The 25,210-nt window shown below is 41.8% G+C and overlaps 1 protein-coding gene across 1 annotated transcript in view; it reads right to left on the bottom strand.

The window, feature by feature from the left end:
- ACSF3 (acyl-CoA synthetase family member 3) overlaps positions 1 to 25,210 on the bottom strand; it is a 239,946-nt gene that overhangs the window by 80,612 nt on the left and 134,124 nt on the right. The window contains exon 8 of the mRNA XM_036752516.1: positions 23,264 to 23,390. Coding sequence (XP_036608411.1) covers positions 23,264 to 23,390 — 127 coding nt within the window. The remainder of the gene's footprint in view (positions 1 to 23,263; positions 23,391 to 25,210) is intronic.

Here is a 25,210-nt window from a genome sequence, read left to right as displayed (position 1 = left end):
ATCACCCCCAATAGCACACAAGCTCATTAGGGTAGGCATCGTTTCATTATTTGTACTTGTATCCTCAGTTCCTGGCACATAGTTGGCATTTAATAGATACAGAGATAAAGATATAGAGCATTTATTAAGTACTTAAAATGTGCTAGCTACTCTGCTAAGCAAAGGATACAGATATGGGCAAGCAAGACAGTCTATTTGTTATTGATTGATTGAACTACATTGGAGCAGTTAAATAGAGAGGAGTTAGCCATTGGGGGAGGGAAGGATCACTTCCAGCTGGCAAGTGATGGTGGTGGTGGTGGGGATTAGGCTTCATGGTGGAGGCAGCAATAGAAGTAGGCCTGAAAGAATGGAAGGATTTTAACAGTTTTAGGAGAAGGTAGGATAAAATCAGTGAAAGGTTCTTCACACAAAAGTGTAAGAAGGTGAATATTATGAAATCAGCCTGAGACCACAGGCTTGACCTGAAACAACACAGTATAAAGAAAGGGCTCTTGGATCAAGGCTAAGGAGACTTGGTTCAACTATGTTATCTTGGGTAAGTCAGTTACCTCTTTAGGCTGTAGCTTACTTATGTGTAAAATAAAGCAGGTAGATGGCATGGTTTCTAAGGTCGCTCCCTACCAGATATGAAATTCTCTGATTCTAGGTTGGACAGTTTATATTTTGTCTTGTGGGCAACAGAGGGCTAGGAGTGATGCAATCAGACTTCTGCATTAGGAAGATTACTTTGACGATACAAAGTGGGAAATGGTTGGTATCAGAAACATTATTTTCACATATATTTTCACATAATGCAATTTTCTCACAAATAAAGCTAGAGGCATTGTTAATCTCTAGACTGGAATATCAGGGGCATGTTGTCAGAATAAAATTAAGGAGGGAGAAAGAGGTCATACAGTTCCAGACTACACTAGGCCTAGCTTTAGTCAATGCTAATGTGTCTTTAGCACTTTAAAAAAAAATTTGGCTTAGGAAAAAATTCCCCTCCTCAAACTCCAGGAGATCCAATCTTTCCAAGTATGGGTTTACCAAAACGGTAAGTCACTCACAACATCTGCAAGAGATTATAATTAAGCAATAATTTTTTTAAGAAAGAATTTGTATTAACCAAATTTATGACTATGAGAAACAAATGTAGCAAACAAACACAGAAAAATTGCATATTAGGATGCTAATTAGATGCATTTCTATTTATAAGCTGCCTTGATCAGGCTAAAGCGTTTTCCGTTTCAGGTGTCAGTGTTACGCCCACAAATGTAAACAATTCCCTTGACTGGAAAACACCTGCTTGTCTCTGGAGATGGGGAGTGTGCTAGGGAAAGACTATTCCCAATCACTTGGAAGGAGATTATGTGTCTCTCCAAGCAAGATTACTTATTTTTTTGCTATCGGGTAAGGCTGAGCTTTGCTGTGACTTGGCCATGTTCAGAAGAATGAATGGAAATGGGCATCCCCTCCAGGGGACACAACTTGAAATGGGTCCCTGGGAATAGAAAAAAATACCCTACCTGTCACAACTGAGACACCTGGCTGGTGTAACTGTGCTGGTCTTTCTAAGGCTGCAGGTATGGGAAGAATAAGCCTACCCATTCTTGTGCACAAAACAGTCAACGCTTTGAGAGTTTTAAGTTGCTGAAGAGCTGCTAGTCTGCATTTGTGGAGGAAGTTTCTACACCAGGGAACTCCCTTGCACAGGTGAAATCACAGGACCAGAACACTCCACCCAATGGCTTTTTCTGGCTTATCATAGAGTAATCCTTTATTAAAGTCCTATTCATGCTTCATAACTTTGTAACCTGAGGCTAGGCTCTCAAAAGTTACGCCACTAGAGAGCTAGTTCTGGTATCTCCTATCAAGATTGAAAGGTTTTGAGGGCAGGCCTGGTGACAAAATGTTTATCTGTTACCAGAAGACAAGTTGAGCTAAGGCCTAAGAATCTCCTTTCTTCTTTGGAACAGGCTGATAAATTTCTTGGGAATAGCAGTTCCTTAAGGCCATTCACCAGGGCCTAGTGGGGTTACAATCTGCATCAGTGGACCCACCCCAGTGAAAAGAGAAGTCTTGGAAGCAGCAGAATATGGCACACTTATGAAACATGGACCCCTTCATGAAGAAGGACAACGCATTTCAAATTTCACTGTGGGTTCAAAATTACTGATCAATTTTTTTCATCTTCAACACCTGCCCCTCAAGACTAAGCCCTCCCTTGTGATAAAGAAAAACAATACCTGATCCCATGACCACAGATGACAGTGTCTACAAGAGTTCTCTAACCTGAAGGGAGATGTATGTTCATTATCTGTTTTTTGGGACCCTCACTTGTTTTTAAATTGCTCTGAGATCATCATCCTTTTACATGCTATTACAGTCATCGTAATACAGTTCTTGGTTCTGCTCATTGTGTCCTGAATCATGTCATTCAAACTTTCCCAAGATTCTCTGGATTCCTCTACTTCTAATATCATTATATCCCATTATATTAATTCATATATTATAGTTTTTCTGAAGTTCCATGAAAAGGTAAATATGAGTTTAAGGTTAAACTGCATACATTTGAATACGGGGAGATGATACATATGCCCCCTCTGATCCCTAGCATGTTCAGGAGTCGCAGAGGAATTCCTCAATTAGATAGCACCTGGGAGTAGTTTTGTTATGTCTTGATGATCTTAAGAAAAGAATGAAGAAGGGGAAGGTAATGCACTCAGTGGGGAGGGAAAGGAAGGTTAGGGAAAATTATCTCCCATAAACACGGCACACAAGTAAACATCTATAAGAACACAAAGAGGAGAGAGTGAAGAGGAACAGCTGATGCACCTCCCTCTCAACGGAATTGGTCAAAACAAGAAGGAATACACATACGTAGTTGGGTTCAGAAATCCACTTCATTCAATGGGGAAACAGGAAAAAAAGCGTGAGAAAGAAGGAAAGAGAGGATTAGAATGGCATCACAAAATCAATGGGAACCACTTTGTTTTAAATTCTTTGGTTAGCACAGTGCTTACTAAATGAAATATTTTAGACAGCTAAGTGGTACGGTGGCTAGAGCCCTGGGCCTGAAGTCAAAAAGCACTGAATTCAAATCTGGCCTCGGACACTTACTGGCTGTGTGACCTTGGGCAAGTCATTTAATCACTATCTGTCTTAGTTTACTCAATTGTAAGATGAGGATACTAATAGCACCCAGCTCCCAGGGTTGTTGTAAGGGTCAAATGAGAAAATATTTGGAAAGCACTTAGCACAATGCCTGGCACACAATGGGCATATTATAAATGCTAGTATGAAAGGAACATTGTGGTATTTATTTGACCCATGTTCATGTCTTTGACTTCCTTGGGTTAGATGCTTAGTTGTGTAAGGATCATATTTTTACTTGGGGCAGGTAGGCTTGGCTAAGAATGGGTAATAACAACTCACATTTATATGACAATTTTATATTTTTCTTTTATCCCTAATTTTTTTCCTTTTCATTATCATGAATTGTACTAATGTCAACACATATGAACATTTTCTTATGCTAAGAAGAATGGAAAAAGTAATCAACTGTCACCATAAACTTTTAGCTGACTTCCTAAGTTTCTCTAAACTATCATGTCATTTGCAAAAAGCAATGATTTTTCCTCCTTGCTTTGACTGACTCCTAAAATTTCTTCTTCTTATCTTATTCCTATAGCAATGGGCATTTCTATAACCATATGAAATAATAGTAGTGATGATGGATATCCTTGTTTCAGCCTCGATCTTACTAGAAAGGCCTATAGCATTTCGTCATCACTACTACTTCTAGGTTCTTGGTTTTAAATAGATACTATTTACTATTTTAAGGAATCATCCATTTGTGCCATATTTACATTTTTTTAATAAAAGCGTGTTGTATTTTGTCAAAAAAACTTTTTCCTATGTCTACTGTGACATAATTGTGATTTTTTTCTTCTTAGTATGGTCTATTATGTTTATAGTTTCCTAACATTAAATAAAACCTGCATTCCTGGCCCAGTCACAGTGTATACTTTTAAAAATATATTATTGTGGTTTCTTTGCTAATATTTTATCCAACATTTTTGTGTCAATATTCATTATAGGAGCTGGTATATAGTTTTCTTTCTCTGGTTTCTGTAGTTATCTGTAACAACCACAGGGAGATCTCTCTCAGTCATTGCCAGTAAGATTTCTTGCCAGAGTCCTCTTTAATAGGCTGATCCTTCAGCTAGAAGATGGTTATCTACCTGAGAGCCACTGTGGCTTCAGAAAGGGCTGAGGAATGGTCAATATGGTGTTTGCTGCCCAACAACTCCAGGAGAAATGCCAGGAGTGCAACAGAGGTCTGTACACATTTCTTGCTCTGACCAAGGCCTTGATGTTGTCAGTTGTGAGAGCTTGTGGTAGATCATGGCAAAATTTGGTTGCCTGGAAAAGTTCATCAGTATTGTATGCCAATTCCATGATGGCATGCTTGTACAGGTTCTGAATAATGGACAATGTTCTTATGCTTTCCCAGCACTTTTCCCAGTGTTTTCTCTGGAGTGAAGCATGGCTGTGTGCTTGCTCCAATACTTTTTAGCATTATCTTTTCAGATGCCTTCACCAAGGATGTACACGGCATCAAGATCAGCTACTGCACTGATGGTAAATTATTTAACTTGAAAAAGCTACAAGCCAAGACTAAAGTGAAGGGAGAGTTGGAGCATGACTTTTTGTTTGCAGATGATTGTGCACTCAATGCAGCCTCTGAGGCTGAGATGCAACAGAGTATGGATTGGTTATCTTGATACTTGTACTAATTTTGGCCTGACAATTAACACCAAGGAAACAGGTTCGCCACCAACCAGCACCACACCATTCACACATGGAACCATAACTTATAGCAATGGAGAAATTCTGAATGCTGTGGATAAGCTGACTTTCTTTGGCAGTATACTTTCCAGGGATGTCCACAGAGATGATGAGGTTGACATGCACATTGACAGAGCTAGCTCAGTGTTTGGGAGGCTCTGAGGGAAAGTGTGGGAGAGAAGGTATTAGGCTACCTACCAAACTGAAGGTCTATAGAACTATTGTGCTGACTTCATTGTTGCATGCCCTGTGAAATCTGGACAGCCTACCAGCACCATGCCACAAAACTGAATTACTTCCATTTGAATTGTCTTAGGAAGATTCTGAAGATCACCTTTCTTGAGCTGAACTGCCACGTATTAAAGCTACCACAGACAGCAAAACTCTCATAGGCTGGCCATGTTGTTCAAATGCCAAACTTATGCTTGCCTAAAAGACTATTTCATGGAGAACTCAAAAAAGGCAAGCCCTCACATGGAAGTCAGAAGAAGATTTACAAGGATACTCTCAAGATCTCTTTGAAAAACTCTGAAATTGATTGTGAGACATGGGAGATACTGGCATAAGACCACCCAACATAGCATGCCCACATCAAAGAAGCAACTAAACTCTATGAGCAAAGCAGAATTGCTCATTATCTATGGTATCCTTAAGCATAATAACATTTTCTTTTTTTAATTAGTTATTTTTATTGCTTCCTTGCTTGAGATCATGACTATCTTTGCTTTTTTGAATTCTCCTGAAGCATAATAAATAAATCCTGTTCTAGCACCTCATTTTAAACTCTGTGTGGATCTTTGTTTCAAATGTGTTATCACATAAACAACACACTGTTGGATCCTGCTTTAAAATCCAATCTGTTCACCTCCTCCACTTTATGGGTGAGTTTATCCCATTCACATTCACTACTATGGCTGTTAATTATATATTTCACTCCATCACCACCTATTGTACTTCCCCCGCCCCCTCTTTCCCCGTTCCCTGCAATTTACAAAGAAGAAAGAGGTAGGAAAAAAATCTGATTAATATTAGTTAACAAGACTTTCAGTTTTACAAATTACCTTATTCATATAGCCTTATGAAATGAGCAATACATTATTTGTCCCCTTTGACAGATAGTAAGACTGAAACTCAGAAGGATCAAGTAAAATCCTCGTGGGTCCCAGAGCTAGTAAGGTCCACCATCTCCAAACCTAATGTTCTATCTCTACACCATGCCTGTATTCTTCCCAGTATACCTTGGGTATCTTCTCTCTGAAAGAAAAGATACTCCTATTTCCCATTCTCTTCTTCTTTTTTTCACCTTTCCCTACCAACCTCTTTCCAGTCTTCTCCTCCTCTGTGAAGGTATGTGCTGAAAATGAAGTACTAACAAGGGAACATTTCAGAGGCTGCCTCTCGAGCAGGTGGGAAGGCCCACGCCTCACTCCCAGCTGTGGGAGCTGGAGGTAGTGAAGTAGAGAAGGAAAAGGCCTAAGCCTTGACACTTGAGACTAATTTTTGAAACCATTTTTCAAGCCCTGATGCACATGGTTGGAGCAGAGTTGAGTAGTAGAATTTTTGCATCTCGGCTAACCTACTCCCAGGGTAAGGTAGATATGTCCTGGAAAGAAGGAGCAGAATGCGGTTGTTTAAGAGCATTAGGAATAACATTTCACTGTGGCGAGCTCAGCTATTATTTAGCATTTTTATCTGCAGTGCACTCTGCCATCATTTCTATTATTTATTCCTTCCGACAATACTGTAAAGGAGATTTGTATAGGGAAGGGCAGTGAGGTCGTGGCTTACTTTCTGTGAATTGCACAGAGGTTGTTTCTACATTACCAGAGTGTTCTTGCAAAACTACCTCTGTGCCTTGGTCAGTAACAACTGATCTGTATGTAATCTCCACGGTGGATAAGGAAACAATGAATGGTGAGGTGAAAGTGAAGCTATAACCATTCAGCACCAGCTTATACTAAATCAGTCAAAAAATTCAGCACCCAGGGGCAGCAGTGTAGAATGTCACTGCAGAGGATCTGGGGGCCATTTCTCATGGTCATTTTTCACATAATAATGGCTAGCATTTACATAGTGCTTCAAGGTCTGCAAAATACTTGGCACGTTATCTCATTTGATCCTCAAAACAGCTCTGTGAAGTGGGTGCTGTTACTATGTTCGTTTCACAAATGAAGAAACTGAGGCTGATGCAAGTTAAGCGAATTACTCTGTCACACAGCTACCAGGCATCTGAGGCCAGATTTGACCTCCAATCTGCCTGTCTACAAGTCCAGTGCTCTGTCCACTGAGCCAGTGACACAGCTTGTCACATGCAAATTTAAATATTAAAAAAAAAATCTGTCCATGCTTGTTGCCTCCATTTCTTTATCTTCACTCACTTCTCCACCCCTTGTAGTCTGGCTTCTCACCCTATCACTTGACTGAGACTGCTCTCTCTAAAGTGACCTGACATTTCTTCATGGCCAAATAGATGGTTTTTCTCACTCCTCATTCTTCTTATCTTTATAGTTTCCAATGCTACTGACCATCTCCTCTGCTTGAATATTTTCTCCTTCTTGGATTTCTCATAACATTGCTTTCTCCCAGTTCTTCTCCTACCTCTCTGTTCCTTCTCAGTTTTCTTGGCTAGATCTTCATCTCTGTCCCAGCCCCTAACTCTGGGTATATCCCACAGCTCAGTCCTGGATGGTACAGTGGCACAGAGTGTTGGGCCTGGAATCAGAAAGGACTGAATTCAAATTTGGCCTAACACAGTAGTGACAAGTCACTTACCCGCTATCTGCTCCAGTCTCCTCAACTGTATAGTGGGCATAATATAATAGTAGTATCTGCATTTACAGTGTGTTTTGAGGATCAAATGACTTAATATTTGTAAAGCTTATCATATTGCCTAACACATAGTAGGCATTTAAGAAGTCCTTCCTTCTCTACTTTCATTCTTCCTTTCTTCTTTCCCCTTTCCTTTCTTTTCATGGCTTGAGCTCATTATACCATTCTGCATTTCTTAAATGCTCTAACCTAAATATGCCTGATCATTTCCAAAGATCACAAGGCCTCAAATCCTCAAAATCAAATTAATTTCAATTTTATATATATACATATATATGTATATATACATACATATGCACATACTCATGCACACACATACACATATCTATACATATACACATACATATATGTATATGTATTTATACACATACATATATGTATATGTATTTATACACACATACAGACACATATAAATATAACATAGACCTAAAGAAGTTTGGAGATTGAGTACAGAGAGATCAATTTTCACATTTCCCCCAACAGTCTCTTAACATAGTCCCAAATATTCTACAGCTTCTTAGCATTCTCGCCTGTATTTTTTTTCTCCATTGGGAAGAGGCTTTGAGTTTGCCAGCTGTTTGGGAATTCTGTTTAGGGAGCAAAGGAGAAAGATGATTTGTGTATGAGGAAGGAGTCTGGATAAAAAAGATAGTCTCGAAGGGACCCTTCCAACTCAAATATTCTATGATTCTCTATTCATCTGGGCTCTAACCCCTCAATCAAGTGAATTAGGGTCTTCAGAATAAGTTTTCATTCCAGTTCATGAGAGCTGCAGTATCACCTCAGAAAGATCTGCAAAGAACTCAAGAATGCAAGGAAGAAAGGTTTAAAAATATGAAATTGTTCCAGGGTTTCTCTGTGCAGCCCAAGTAGGAAGCTTCAAAGACATGAGTCATCGTTTTGAAATGCACATCAAACAAGTTAAATAACTCTTACTTTCTTAACAACATATTAATCAAAGGGCATTGATTCCTGAATCAGATTCTACTACCAATGAGCCTCCTATCTTCTCAGCTCGGATGCATGCATTAAGTGAGTTTTATTCTGACAGATACAATATAGCAATCAATAAAGTCTTATTATATGGGGCTGAGATACAGGGATTTAGAGCAGGATTTATGCACTGCTTTCAAATCCAGTGCTATTTCATGTCTCTGCCTTAACCTGTAATTGAAAATAAATCTCCCCAAATACACCAGATTCTAATTTTCTGGATGTATGGGCAAATTTTAACGGCAGCCCGCGTTCCCTCAGGGAAACTATGCCTGTGTGATCTTATCGTCTACTGCCAGTGGAGTCCCCTGGGGTACTGGATTCCTTAGGACAAGGCTGCTGTGCCCTATCCGGGGCTGTAAGATAAAAGCATATTTGGGAAAACAGTTGAGATTTCTGTTTCTATACATATTTTTAGAACAGAAGTGTAAAGCTAGAGGCCCAACCAGCAAAACTCCCAGCCCCAACCAGATTAAAATGTAATTGGGAAACATTTAACAAAACAAATAAAAGCACACTAAAACATAGATAATATTAATTTGTGGTTTTCTAAGTGACTATGTAAGAAGGCTTCTATTTGAGTTTGATACAGGGTTGGACTCCTGAGTCAAGTTCATTGGCCTCAGACTACTGGCCTCAGACAAATCATTGAACCCTAAGGCTCAGCTTCCTCATGAGCAAAATGAAGACATTAGCGTCTACCTCACAGGGTTGTTGTAAAGATCAAATGATCCTCACAAAAGCCTTTGCAAACCTTAAAAGGTGATATAAATGGGGGCTATTGTCAATAGAACCTGTTAGTCAAGACACTGTTATTTATGATCTCTGCCCTTCTCTCCTGTACCTGGGACATACAAAGAATCTCACCAAGTAAGACACTACCAGTCTTGGATATAGATGGGACAGTGGGGAAGGCAGAGAAAACAGAACCATGTAAAGCATGCTTCCTGCCCTCAAGGACTTACACAGAGGGATTACTGAACAAAACAGAGAGCGCAGGACTAAGTCCCCACCTTAGTGGTCTAGACAAAAGGGGTGGGGAAGCTCAGAGGAGAGGTGAGGACTGGAGTGGTTGAGGAAAAGCCAAATTGAAGTAAAATGGGAACTGATGGGTCTGCATCACCCACTGGGAAGGACCCTTTATTAGGAAGTGATTGGAGAGAAGAACAATTCTGTCTTTGGCCCAGGCAGGGTTGGCAGTCACACAGGAGGTTTCTGATACCAGCTCTCCTTTTGTGCTGGGAAGCAAATGCCAAGGGGCTGGCAAGAAAATGCTAGCAATAAAGTCCTCTAAAGAGGAACTGTCAAATCATATCCATCTGGCTCCTTTCCCTTGGTCAACTGGTCTTTCAAGGTGCCCCTTGGCCTTTCTCCTTCCTCTAAGTTAGGGGTTCTTAACCTGGGGTCTATGAACTTGGTTTTGAAAAATAATAATAGCTAACTATAGCCAGTATTTATGTAGCAATTTAAGGTTTACTATGAATTTTACCCCTATTACCCAATATGATCCTCACAACACCTCAGGGAGGCAGGTGCTAGCATTATCCTAGGCATTCTACTTTATGCATTTAAAAACAAGATTCTGAGAAGAGGCCCATAGACTTCACCAGACTGACTGGCAGAAGGGTCCATGACATACACACACAAACTTAAGAATCCCTGCTCTAAATGTTTTGGCTATTGCCTATTTTCTGTGTCCCATTTCACACTCCAGACGTACTGAGTCCTTGGAGAGGAAGGGCCAGGTATATGCAGCCCTTGGTAGGGCATGGGGCACAATGCACTTTTGGCACTAAATGATGCTTCTCTTTGATACTCTTTTCTGTCTAGGTTTTTTGGACACCACTCTTCCTACCTCTCTGACCGCTCCTTCTCTGTCTCCTTTGCTGGCTCCTCCTCCAGATCACACGCTCTAACTGCAGGTGTCCCTTCAGAGTTCGGTTCTGGGCCCCTCTTCTCTTCTCTCTCCATATTACTTCGCTTGGGGACCTCAGCAGGTCCCATGAATTTAATTGCCATCTCTGTACTGATGATTCTCAAATTTACCTATCCTGCCCCAATCTCTCTGTGATCTCCAATCTTGCATCTCCAACTGCCTTTTGAATATGTGGAACCCAATGTTCAGTAGACATTTTAAAGTAAACATGTCCAAAACAGAACTCACTGTCTTTCCTCCTAAACCCCTCTTTTCCCTGTTACTATAGAGAGCAGCAGACTCAAAACCTAGGAATCATCCTCAGCTAGTCCCTATCCTGCACTGCCCCTCCCCACCCATATCCAATCTGTTGCCAAGGCTTGTTGGCAATTTCTCTCATATGTCCTCTTCTCCCCTCTGACACTGACACCCGCCCCTCCCTGCCCTCCAACTATACAGGCTCTTATCATGTCATGCCTGGACTATAGCAATAGCTGCTGGTGGTCCTGCCTGCCCCAAGTCTCTCCCCACTTCAGTCCATCCTCCACTCTGCCACCAGTGATGTTCCTAAGACACAGGTCCAATCATGCCACTCCCCTCTCCCCTCCCCAAACTAAATAAACCCCACTGACTCCCTACTGTCACCAGTATCATTTTGTATTTGAAGGACCTTCAGAGCCCTTCCTAACCTAGCCCCCTCCTACCTTTCCTGTCTTCTTATACCTTATTTTTCTCCACATACCCTTCGACCCAGTGTCACTGGTCTTCTGGCTACTCACAAACAAGACACTCCATCTCTCCACTCCAGATATTCTCTCTGGCTACTCCCCATGCCTGGAATGCCCTTCCTCTTCATCTCTACTTACTGACTTCCCTGCATCCCTAAGTCTCAAGTAAAATTCTCTCTTTTACAGGAAGCCTTTTCCATCCCTTTTAACTCAAGTCTTCCCTTTGTTATTTTCTATTTGATATGTTTTGCTTTGTATACATTTGTTTGCATGTTGTCTCCCCAATTAGATTGTGAGCTCCTTGAGGGCAGGGACTGTTTCTTTTTTAACTTCTTTTTGTATCCCTAGCACTTAGCACAGTACTTGGCACATAACAGTCTCTAAATAAAAGCTCATTTATTATTATTATTATTATTATTATAACTGGAATCTTTCAACGAAGCAAAATTGCTATTACCTGTTAAAGTGAACTGGGTAGCAGAAAGACTTTTCATAGTCAGGCTCTCCCTTACTTTGGAATGCCTGGTAGAAATTGTATCCTTTGCAAATTATGTTTGCCCTTCAAAAATACTCTCATTGATACTTTTTGTCTTTACATAATTTGCCATCTTTCTCCAGACTAAACCCTACCTTGTGACAAAGAAAAACAATTCAGCCAAAATATCCAACACTGGGATCCAGTCTGACAATGAATGCAGCAATATTCTGTCCTAGTGACTCCTCACCTCTCCATCATGAAGGACGGAGTCTGTCTCAATATCTATCTGTTCTCCTAAGAGCTGCACTGTCTTTTCAATAATTCAGAGCCCAACTTCCTTTGGTGATCTTTTCCTTAACAGTGTTCGGGTCATTGTATAGACTGTTCCCTTATTTCTCCCCCTTTCCCCAACAGTTCATATAAATTTTCCCAAATTTCTCTAAATTCTTCTTCATAGGTAATTTCCTACTGAACAATAATATTCCACTAAATTTATACATTTGTTTTTCCCCCCAGGAATAGCCTAATCAGCGGTCAGTTGTTTGATCCCAGTTCTTTATTATACCACAATGTATTGCTGTAAAGAGCTTAATAAATATTTATTGATTGACTGATCGAGTTACATATTGTGATCTTTGTTTCTGTCTTTGACTTTTAGCAGGTATGTATGTTCCCAGGTGGGATCACTAGGTCAAATGTTATGAATAAGTTTAGTCATTTTTTTGAAGCATAATTCCAAATTGAAATCCAGAATGATTTAACCACTTCCTACTCGTACCAATGGTGCATAGGTGTGCCTGTCTTCTCACAGGCCCTCCAACATCTTACATGAATTCTTCAGCATCATGAGAACGTTGATGAATAACAACCACGGTTCCTATCTCTAGAAAGCTGTACAAATCAATTTCTTTATAACAACTCTGCTAAGTAGTCAGTACAATTATGATTATATCCAGTTTATAGGTGATAAGGCTGGAGTTCAGAGGGGGGAAATGAGTAACCCAAGGACACACAACTGGTAAATCTTCGAGTCAGGATTCAAACCCAGGTCTCTCCTGACTCCCAGTCCAGCACTCTCTCCCCTCTACTGCACTCCTACCCCGGCCTGTTATTCTATGGTGGGGCAGTCACAATAGCAATGACAGATGCCCTTAGTCCATTAAGTGGCACCAGTGCCTATGGATTTGCATGGCCAATCTGACTAGACCAGTTGTACTTACTAATACAGCATGAAGGTGCTTTACCAAATGTAATAGAACACAGAGCCTTCCACCCATCTACTCTGTTTCCCAAGGCTACAGGCAAAAGATGAATTAAGTCCCCTTGTCATTTATCAGTGACTGTCTTGCATAGCACCCATCTGAAACACTAAAGGTAACCACTTCTGTTTCTTTACACATCACTTTCCTCCCTACTACCCAGTGAGGTGGGTAGTAAAAGAATTATCATCCCATTTTGAAGATAATGAAACTGAAGCTCAGGGTGATTACACAACTTGTCTAGGGTCATACAGCTAGCAAGTGTCCAAGTTGGGATTTAAACCTAAGTCCAAGTCAAACACATTTTCCATTCTGCCATATTGCCTCTGAACTGTGCCCTGGTAAAGATCTTTAAAAACTCTTCTTGTTCCTTCTTGTTCTTCCTTTGGATTTCTTTCTATATTGGTGGTTCAATGGACTCTGGAGTCAGGAAGACCAGAGTTCCAATCCAGCCTCAGATACTTGGTCACTTAACCTCTGTTTTCTTAACTTCTCTCATCCATAAAATGGAGATAATAATACCACCTACCTTGTGGGGCTATTGTGAGGATAAAAGTTGTAGAGCGCTCTGTAAATCTTAAAGAACTATATAAATGCTAGACATTCTCTACTCTATGTTTCCAAGGGTGAAGAAAGAGGGGTTTATTGTTGGGACAAGTGAAAAGGAAGAGAGTAAAAAGATCAAGAAATGGCCAATTCAGGGGAACAGAAATGCAACTGCATATGTGGAAACTGTCTGAGACAAGACTGCACAGTCCATGCCCATCCCATCCCATCCATCTACACGTGGAACCCGGGAAAGTCCCAGCAGACACCACTGGCCTACATGAAAAGTGAAGGCAGTTGAACTGAATGGGGGTAGGAAATGCTGCCCCCAAAGCTGCTGTCTGGTTGGAGATATGTACAAATACCAGACAACAGAACCAATGAAGAATTAATCAATAAGCATTTATTAAATGCTTACTCTATGCCAGGCTTTTATCTGATGAATGTTACCTGCCTTAATGCTGTGCGAATAACAATGGCAGAGATCTGATGCTGCCCAACAAGGGAGCCTGACATTGATGGGGGTGGAAGGGGCACCATCAGAAAGAAGCCGCAGTCACCTCTAATTCTGAGTTCTCACAAGTTGAGGCAAGATGTTGAGATTCTAAGTGAATTTCAAAAGAGACATGAAAGGCTTTGGGACTAAAGGGGTTTGAAATGAAGGATGTTATTGCTAAGTAGTCCTGAGTCTTCAGAGACCAAGGAATGAAGGATCTGTTTCAGATGCATTAATTTCCCATGCTCTTCCCTCTGATGAGGGGAGGCTCCCAGGGAAGAGAGTGGTAAGAATCATCTAGGTTTGTGTCTTGGAAAGCTCAAAGGAAAGTCCTTAGGAAAACCCTCACTTATCTGCATGATGCTAGCGGGGATGAACCACAACCACTGAAGGCAACAGACTGAACAGAATGGGCTCTTCTTAAACAAAAGGGAAACATGATTCCCTCTGCCAGAGCAAATGGAATTTTATCCACCACCACTCTCCCCCCAGATCCTTAGATAAGACAGAAGCATCTTACAACCAATTCTTAACTAGGCAGGGACTAGACTCTGCAGCTGGTCCAGTCTGCTGGCTCAGCTTCCCGCTGCAAATTTGGGGTGATCAGGTTTGAGTGACAGTGTGACATATACTGATTGTGTGACCCTGGGCAAAACCCTCAACATTGCAGCTCGTGGGGAACTCTCCAGCATTCTAAGTTGCAGAAAAGATGCTGACCTGCACTGGTAAAAAGTTCCTTCCTGGAGCTCTTTCTACCAGTGGAATCTGTTCTGTCCTTATCACTCTCCCTGTGTGGCTTACCTTCCTCGGTAAGGCAGAGGCCAAGAGAAAAGCCCAAACTCTCCTCACTTCACTGAACGATTGGCTAGTGTCTCTGGGATGAAATTTCATGGGCAGGTCATGACCATTGACTAATAAGGAGGAAGGGGGATTGATTATCTATGAATCTCTAACATGTAGGCTTCCCGTTACATAGGTGATCTCAATTCTATATCTTTGCTGAATTCCTTAATTACAATTTACTGTCCAAAAGAATACTCCTTGCAATAAAAGGGCAAAATCCCCTAATTAATCTGAATAGTCATGAATAACTCCAGTGGACAAGGTATTAACGGAATGAATAGAAGTCTGCCTCCACTGGCTAAAATCTGAGTGAGAGTCACAACCATCTGTGAGGTCATCTGAGGGCCTCCACAAGGCTCTGACTTAAAATTGGAGGCACCCCAATTTCATCTGAACAAAGCTCTGACTTAAAGTAATTTCCATAGTACCAACTGAGCTGCAGAATTTGAACAGTCAGGAAGACTAACCTTAGAGTGAAATGCAATTAGAGTTTGCACTTATTAAAATAAGTTAGGATGATGAATGAGATTGTCGCTCCTTTCTCATTTTTTTGGTGACTGATCTCTTAAAATGATGAGGGTGGCACATCAAATGTGGGGAGCGCCCCTGGAACTTGCATGGTTTTTCTCTTCCACTCACACTTCTATTGGTTGCTTTCCACTTCTTACCCTCCTCCTCATTCACCTGGTCATTAACCTCTTGATTTCTGGAGAATGGCCACTCTCCCAATCCCAGTGAATGTCTAATTTGAGATAGAATGAGGGCAATACTGCTAAGGTTTTTCATTCAGTAAGTACTTGTCAATCCTAAACCTCCTGACCTCTGTTTGGTTGTGAGTGATCCCAAGAATGCTAAAACGTGGTTATGGAGATACCGTGACCACCTCCTATGCTGGTTCCAAATTTATTCCTTTCATTCTTCCTCTAGCTGATTGCTGGCTTCCACATATTCCTGAAGGGTTCTCAACAAATGCTGTCAATGGCCCACCACGACCACACTAGTTGGGCTGGATGTCAGCGTGTGGCCACAGACTGACACAGATGAAGGTCTTGCTGTGATCGTGCTCAAATTGCCTCTAATCAGCAGTAGGGACACATTAAAACAGTTTGGCACCTGCAGAATAGGAAATAAAGCCACTTCTTTGATTCAAGAGCTGGCAGTGGGTGCGGGTATGAGGAGAAAAGGGGGAGGGTAGTAGGCTTAAAAAAAATAACACAACAAAACAAAACAGGGTGTTACTGTGACAAGTGAGTCAGAGGTGGGGTGGAGAAGATCAGGACGCACAAGACTTAGTCCCTCTAAAAGTGACCACAGGGTTAGAGAAAGCCTCATTGACTGAGTAGTGATGGTGGCATGGAGTAAATACTCTACCAAATGTCATCTACCTTCCCCATCAATCTGACCAAGGACAATTGCAAATCAGGCATAGTTCCACAGGGCTGGATCTGTAACCCTAAGGGATCAACAAAGAATGATACTTATCTTTGAGAGTAAGAAGGAAAAAGTCACAAGGGCTTCTGTTCCATGATACCTGCCTGAATCCTCCCCCGACGGTCTACTCTGAAGCTTGGAGGTGATTCTGAAGGCTAAGCCAGCAGAGAATAAACCCAGCTGGAGAGTCTTATACTCCAAGCCTAGCAATGGGGCTGGGGTCTGAAGGCTAGTCCAGACAGGCTCCTGACATCAGAGTTGGCCAACAGGTAATGAATATGTTCGGCCTCAGCCATTCATGAAGATTGTCCATTAAGCAGTGAAGGCTCTACAACTGAGGTAGTCCCCATGCTGACGAAGGCACAGCTCTACTGAAGTGAATGCCTTGCTAAGGGCCTTCCAAAGGACATGTGCCCTAGGACGGCAAGGGCTGCCCCACATAAGGGACTGCTCCACAGGAGCCTGATGCTGCAGCATCTGTCATAGCGTCAGTAACCTCTAGGAAGCTACAACCAAAGAGACTGAGGGCCTCAACTGGATCGTGAGATGGTTTCTCCCTTTCACACATGGAATCCACCCAGAGGCTCAGGGGAGGCAGGATGGAAAGACGTTAAAAAGTGCTGTATGGAAAGCTCAGTGAACAAAGAAACCCTAGAGCTGTCTCATGTAGGTACAGGAGATTCATGAATTCCAAAGGCCTGCAGTTTGCTCTCATTATGGTCTAGTATCTGTGTTGATGGACTGATCAGCTATTACTTCACCTTCTGGGATTCCTGGCTCCTATGGTGTTGCATCTGGGGCCATCTCCCTCAAGCATGTTGCATTAAATTTGAGGTTCTTAACCTGGGGTCCATGAACTTTTTTTTTCTTTCTAAATTTTGATAACCGTATTTCAATAGCATTGGTTTTCTTTGTAATCCCTTAGATTTTATTTTGTGCATTTAAAAATGTTATTCTGAGAAGGCTTCACCAGAGTTTCGAGAATCCATGATACAAAACAGGTTAAGATTTCTGGATTTTAGGCCATGGCCTTTTCATTTCCTTCCCTTCCCTTCATTCCCCATGTCCATCTCTTCCCTTCCCTACCCCTCACTCCTGGTGACCTTTATTGAGATTTTCTGTGATAATTTCTTAGCATATGTATTATATAGTTTAGCCTGGGATGGGGGTGGGGAGGAAAGCAGACTTTTCTGGATAACTTACAGGACCCTGCCCTCACCACAAAGTCTAGTAACTCTAGTCTCAGCAAATTATTTCCTCCCCCCAACCACTGGATGTCTGATAATCACAACCACTCAGCAGGGCATCTGACTCATCTGCCCCCCACCAATTCAGAACAACTAGGGAGCCATGCTCTGAAGATGCCGGCAGTCTTCTGGACAATTCAGTGCATTGATAATCCCCTGCTTTCTAGGAATACTGACCCACCAAGCATAAATGGAAACCTTGGCTTTGTCGAGGGGGGTTCTTTCAATTCTCCTTTGGCATCTGGAATAGAACCCAGAGTCAGAAGAAAGAATTCTGGTTGTTAGTCCTGAGTACCAAATGGCAAAAGGCCAAGGTTCACTGCTGAGGAAGAGATTGGTACTTCACTGGAATCTGGGGACAAGGAAAGGGTTAATGAAAGCCAAGTACAACTATTCCTCTTGAAATTTCTAAAAATACCTGACAGATGGAAGGGGCCAGGCATAAAGGTGAGGAAGCTAGCCAGTGGTTCTGTGACCCTTTTAGAAAATCACCCTTTCTCCAGTTCTCTGGCTCCCTTCAGTATTTCTGCATTGCAAGTTTGATTTGGACAGGGAAAGGGTTAAGTTTAATTTATACTGATTCCTATTTAATATCATTCTCTCCCCGTCGGAGCCAGCAGCTGTGAGCTGATTGTACTCTCTCATTATGCAGTCTGTATCGCTAATGGCCTGTGACAAAGGCATGCCATCTTCCAGGCCTTACCCCCGAGAGCCAATTAAACACACATACTCCCTTCCTGTTTGCAGCGCATTACAATGAAATTAAACTGAATTTCAAAATCATTTTCTCCTAAAGACATCTCTTTACAATAATTAATGCATGCTATTCCTTTTCAACTGAAATATTCATCAGGAGTGTTGACTAAAAAAAAAATTTTTTTTAAAGCTGACTGCCCCACATTTCCCATTGCTTGCTGCCATCATCAACTCACTGAACCTCGCTGTTGGCAAAATTCACAGGGTTTCAGTTCCAGTGTTTTTAAAGGAAGGGGAAAAAATATTTGCAGGTTTTTTTTTTTTAAATCTTAAGTTAAAAATAAAAGAAGATGGCCACAAAGGGAGGGACACCGGAAAGTCAAGTTTCCAATTCTGGGCTATTTGTGATGCTGAAGCGGTGCTATACGAAGATGAAAATAGGAAGTGGTTTCAATGCTATGGTTCTTATATATGGAATTAAAATCATAATAAAAGCGGAGTTCTGTATCCACTAGATTAGCTTGCTTTAATGAGTTGGAATGAACAAAAGAAAAACAGGACATTCGAGTAGAATGCATGTCAATAAGCTAACAGGGTACCGCCATGGACAGAGGCATCAGGGAATAAATTAATGCAAAGGTATTTATTTACCAGAAGCTTTCAAGTACCAAAGAACTTATGGTACTGGGGCGAATCTATTAGGAATGGAGCTGTGTTTTTATTTCACCATATGTGACATTCTATTTTTTTTTTAAGGCACTTCAAAGTCCTATGTGTATGCATAGACATATATATGTATGTGTGTGTATATATACATATATACACACAATATATAGATATATAATATACATAATGTGTGTATGTTATATATAAGGTATTATATAAATTTATAATATAAATACTACATACACACACATGTAATACATTTTTGGAGTGGTAGATGGGAAAGTCTTGAACCCACTTTCCCTGAGGGTTAGTTATAAACATCCATCCTCCAAACCCTGCAGAACTCTACTAATAATCCTCTCCCAGTTCAGTAAACCCCATCCCTCTCCACTTCAAGCCAGTAAGAAATGGGAGCCCAGATTCTCTTAGAGGGAGGGCAGATGTATTTCTCCCTTCTTACCTTCACCCTGCTGTGATTCACCAAGTAGGCTAACCCAGCTCTTTCTGAACCCAGCTGCTGAGCTGGAGAGGAGAGGAGGGGAGGAAAGATGGGGATGGGAATCTGCATGTGCCTGGGTGGGGTTCTGGTCAGAGGGGGAGAAAAGACAAATAAGGACATGTCCAGACCCCCATCCTGCCTCCCTTCTCAGGGGGACTTCATCAAGGGAAGGCAGAGTGGGACACATTCTCCCTGTCTTAGGGTGGGAGCTCTGAGATTCATGAGGGCCTCAGGAGTGGTGGTAGGGATTCCCTGCCCTCCAAGGAGAGCCTGCTGGGCTCTCACTCTGCTGAGTTTCTGTCCCTGGCCCTGCATTCATTCATTGGCCCTCACTAAGAACTCCAGTCATTCAAGGGGAAGGGTTTTGGCCATAGCAGTAATGTGATCTAAATCCCTGAGAGACCTGAGCACCGGGAACAATCTCTTCCAAGGAGGCCATAGGCACTATATTAATTACTATTTAAAAAAAACCAACAACAGACTCCTTCCTCTCTCATCCACATATGCACCTTTATCATAGGAGGTCCCAATCCCTCTCTAGCTTTGCAGTGGGGCCAAGCTGCTTGTTTGATGGCAGAATAGGGAGGAGGAGGGAAAATAGGGAAGGTAGAAAGGGTGGGGTTTACTGCAGTGGGTGGGAGGGTCTCATTTGCAGAGTTCCCTTCTCAAGCAGTGAGGTGGCTTTGTGCACAGTAACCAAGAATGTGTTTACAGAACCCATCTTGAGTTTAAAGTTCCTAAAACGGAACTCTTCTCTGATGCAGAGAGAACATGGAGCGTTTAAGAGTTAAGGATGGCTCCTTTGCCTTGCAAACTTCTGGGATCCCTGTGAAGTGAATCTCAGGAGCGTCCCCTTGCTCTAGAGCCTGATGGAAACCCTATAAAGAAATGACTCCAAGTTGGAATGGACTTGGGATTCAGCTTGAAGCATAGCCTTCCCATTAGGAGGTTTCCTTATGCACAGTGGCAGCGGCAGAACAAGATCAGCTCGGGGATGTGGGCCTATTAGAGCCAGGCTTCTTAGGTTGTTTTTGTGCCATGGACCCTCTAGAAGTCCAGTGAAGCCCCTTCTCAGAACTATGTTTGAAAATGCAGAAAATAAGATACAGAGAACTACAGAGGAAATCAATTATACTGAGAGTTATCAAAATGTATTTTTTAAAAACTTCAAAGACATCAAGTTAGTTCTCACCAACCTTCCCCTACCCTCTGCCTCAGGGAGGACTGGAGTTGTTCTAAATGCTGGCCCTTCTTCCTATTTGTGGCCATTTCTTTGTACGACTTTATTGGCTATGAGATCAACAATCGTCGGTAAAAGGACACTGACTTCGGATATCAAGGCTTAATAATCAGAGCTACATAGTACGTAAGCGAATTGGGACCCTCACTGGAAGCCTGCACTAGATAACCACCTACCAGGTATACTGTTAGTGGGGGTTCCTTTTGGGGTATAGGTTGGACTAGATGGCCATGGAGGATGAAAATTCTGTGACCCAATCTGTCCAATGGACGGCGGGTGCATTTCTCTGATTATGGCACTGGTGAGTTACAAAGAAGCAAAAAATGGGCTCTCTCTTCCAGTTTCTGACATCACCATTCTGTTCTCATCGACAAAGGGACTAGGCCCTGATCAGCTTCTTACACAGTGGGTGTGAAGTTTGGAGGGAGGGGTGACAGGGCAGGAGAGAGGAGGTGCCCCCAGAACATTCTGCTCTGGGAGCCAGCCTGGGAGCAGATGTTTCTCAAAGGCTCCGAGTTGAAAGGACACACTGACATCGCAGGAGTGAGACCTGCATGTAAATTCCAAAGGTGCCGTGACATCCTCAAATGAACAAAACAAACAGCCTCCAAGATCCTATGGAAATTAATCCCGGCTTCTCTCCGACTCTCGCTGACAAGTGTTGCATGACATACCTTCATCCTTCATTACTTTAAATAATGGATCAGGTTTGACTCTGCCGGGCTACACAGAAGAGGCTTTAACGTATGGAAAAATGTTAAGTAAAATAGTAATGATGATGATGGTGATGGCCAGCATTTATATAGTGCTTGTTATAGGGGTTATCTCAGCTGATTTTCACAACAACCCCATGTGGTAGGTGTTATTTTTAACTTCATTTTATAGGAGGAAAGGTTAAGGCACTTGCCCAGGATCACAAGGCTCCTAATTGACTGAGCCAGCATTTGAACTCAGGTTTTACTAACTCTGGGGCAGCTAGGTGGCACAGTGGATAGAATGCTGGGCCTGGAGTCAGGAGGACTCATCTTTTGGAGTTCAAATCTGGCCTCAGACGCTTGGTAGCTCGGTGACGCCAGGCAAGTCACTTCACCCTATTTGCCTCAGTTTCCTCATCTGTAAAGTGAGCTGGAGAAGCAAATGGCAAACCGCTCCAGTATCTGTGCCAAGAAAACCCCAATTGGGGTCATGGAGAGTCAGACACGACTAGAAAACCACAGCTTACTAACTCCAAGTCCAATATCCTAGCCTGTACTACCCAGATGAAAATGGTTTTAGATCCCAGTCTGCAGCAGGAAGAGGTCAGAGGGAATGAATGAATGGGGCCCTTTAAGGTGTGAGGCTTTTGATATTATGAGGAGATAGACTCAAGACTCATTCCACTGGGGTCATGGGGGTAGAGTGGGAGAGAAAGAGAAGACCAAGAAATGACCCGTGAGGACCAAGCCAATCTCAGTGATTTGACCTCTTCAATGAGCAATCAGACCCTAGAGTCCAAAATTACCTATGAATGGAGAAAACCAAAATTTCATGCAGATCTGCCTCACTTTAAAAAATGAAATAAAAAAAAAACCCCCAGCACCACCTGATGTAAGAAAAGACCAATTTACAAAACAAGTGAGTTGGGGATAGGTCAGGATGATCACTTGCATTCCAAGAGGATTCTCTGTAGTGCATCCAAAATGATTTAATTTCCATATACCTTTTCAGAAAACATGTCTATCGCAGAAAGTGAGTCATGTCCCCAGCTACCTGGAGAACTGAAGCTCCTGGAGTAGTTTCCGTTTTGAATCTTGCAGTCAGAGAGAACCCACAGACAGAACCCACATGAGTCAATCGTAGACACTTCCATTTGACCTTGCTCCATGGGATTAGGTCAGCTCACCTCATCTGGTCATACTATTTTCCCACTAAATGTCTATGTTCTTCAGGGATGTTCTGAGAGAGAATGCAGGGCTGATCCCCAAGAAAGAATGTAAGATAGTTTCTAGTGTCTTCCTTTTTCTTAACCATCATCAGAATATATTAACACATGTATACATACACATGTATGTACATATATGTGTATATGTTCATACATGTGTCTGCACACACACACACACAAGGTTTTAAACTTAAAACTGCACTAATATTTTCTGGACATCCTGTGTGTATATGCAGACATATATGCACATCCATACGTATATGGACATATAGGTATATACCTTAATAGCTTAAAATGGCACCAAGACTTTAGGGAATTTAAAAAAGTTTTTAAAATACATTTTAAATATTTTAAAATAAAATAAAGATATAATAAACTATTTTAGAAATTTTTAAAAACTGCGCCGTGTATGTGTAAAAACTTTCCTTCCAACCTTGTTAGGTAGGCAGTACAAGTACAATCATACCCATTTTACAAATAAGGAAACTAAGTCACAGAAAAGTAAGGTGACTTGTTCCGAATCACACGCCTAGTAAATTTCAACACTGGGCTTTCTGACCAAGCTGAGACCACTGCCCTTTCCACTCTCAGTGAATCCTCTTTTCAGACTAAGGACCTGAAAAGTGTAACTGGGTCATACCTGTTTTAAACCAGCCATCGGGTGTGAAAGCACTCTTGGTTTCTTCAGGCTTGTTCCAGTATTCTCGAAATACTGTAGGGCCTCTCACCAAAAGTTCCCCTTCTTTGCCCTCCGAGCCCAGAGTCACCTAGAGAAAAGCAGGGGGGGAAGAAGGTGAATTTTATTTTCGAAGCAAGGCAAGAAAAGAGAATCATGTAGCTAGGAAGCATTTCTGCCTGACCAAACACAAGTCACAGTGAGGTGTGGTCAGTTCTGTGGAATGCTTACTCACTTACAGCGTGTGACACTCTCTCCGGTGCTATGTGGGGTATGGAGGACACATGCACCCTCCCTTCAGGTAGCTTACAATCAATCAACCATCTGGAGCCTATTGGCTGTCATACAAAGTATTCTCCTTATCTGGAAGAAGTCCTTGGGCAGCTTCTCTCTACACCCTCTGTTTGCTAGCTTTTGAGTTTAAATGAAGAAAATGAAGAGCTCTAAGCTTCTTCTTTCCATGACTGCTTTTCAAATATAGATGGGCTTTTATAGTCACTGGCTCCCTTTGATAGGGGTCCAGCTACTACCATTTGTATGCTGCAGCTTGATCCTGGACAGTTAATATCAGAGAACTGATTTTCCTCAGGCTTCAAGAATTGTGGCACTTCAGTTGTGAAATCAAATGTTGCTCTGAGCACACGGTGAAGCTTGCCCCCAGACTGGGGCTTGGATGGCAGCTTTTAACCCAAGCATGACAAGAAGGGATGAACCCTAGAGAATGCTTGAGCCAGTAGGAAGCAGCTGGGCTGGGGAGGGAGTAGGGGCCAGGAATAGGGAGTGGAGGAGGGAAAGACTATCACAACAGGTGAGACCCGGGCCAACAAATAGTGGAGGCATGTCACAGGATGAGAACAATGAATTATGAAACTATCTGTTAATTAATTATACCTTTATTAACCAAATACTTGAATGCAAGATACTTCATTAGCTAGAGTAGATACAAAACAAGGACAAAATAGGCCCCTGTTCTAGAGGAACTTATAATCTAATAGGAAAAAAGAAAAACATATATATATATATATATATATATATATAAATAAAAATACACACATACACATATATACATGTCCATACATACATACACACACACAAATAGTCATGGTACTTGGATAGAACTCTGGGTCTGTAGTCAAGAAGAGCTGGATTCAAATCCAGCCTCAGACATTTGCTAGTTGTATGACCTTGGGTAAGTCACTAGACCTTTGTCTCAGTTTCCTTGATCGTAAAATGAGGATAATAATTGCACCTAACTTCCAGGGTTGCTGTGAGGATGAGATGATATTTATACAGCACAATGCTTGATATATAAATGTGAGTTGTCATCATCATCATCATCATCATCATCATCATCACCCAAGGAAAATGGTATAAGAAATGTGAGGAGAGTCCTGCACCTGAAGAGACTAGGGAAGGATTCCTAGAGGAGGTGGCATCTGACTTGGGCCTTGAAGGGAGTGACTTCAATAGATGAATATGGCATGGGGGATGAAGGTGAAAAAGGAGGGTTTGTTCTAGCCATGAGAAATGCCATAAGCAAAGGAATGGGGAGAATGTGAAGAAGGAGGTACAAGTATATGGAGCACTAAAAATGATGACAGGATGTCTTACAAAAGGAAAGACGTTGAGGAGCTGGCACTGGCTGATATTTAGAGCTGATGGTTTTCCTAGCTGTGGGAATCTGCTTCTCATCTGTATAACCACGGACTATAGACTCTAGATAAAAATCTCTTTCATTCCTCCTTAGCAAATGATCTTGTTGTCCCTCCAATTACAAAATTACTCATGGCCAGGACAATCTACATTATGACTGGAGTGATACTGAAGATACCACAATTCTTTCTATTTTGAATCTTAATAAGATAAGTAGCCCTGAACTCCCAAGTATTGCCCTTAATTGGTTGGCTTTCC

This window comes from Trichosurus vulpecula, chromosome 3 (genome assembly GCF_011100635.1).
Source record: "Trichosurus vulpecula isolate mTriVul1 chromosome 3, mTriVul1.pri, whole genome shotgun sequence".
NCBI lineage: Eukaryota > Metazoa > Chordata > Mammalia > Diprotodontia > Phalangeridae > Trichosurus > Trichosurus vulpecula.
The sequence above is the reverse complement of the archived record's forward strand: the minus strand, read 5'-3'. Positions and strand labels throughout refer to the sequence as shown.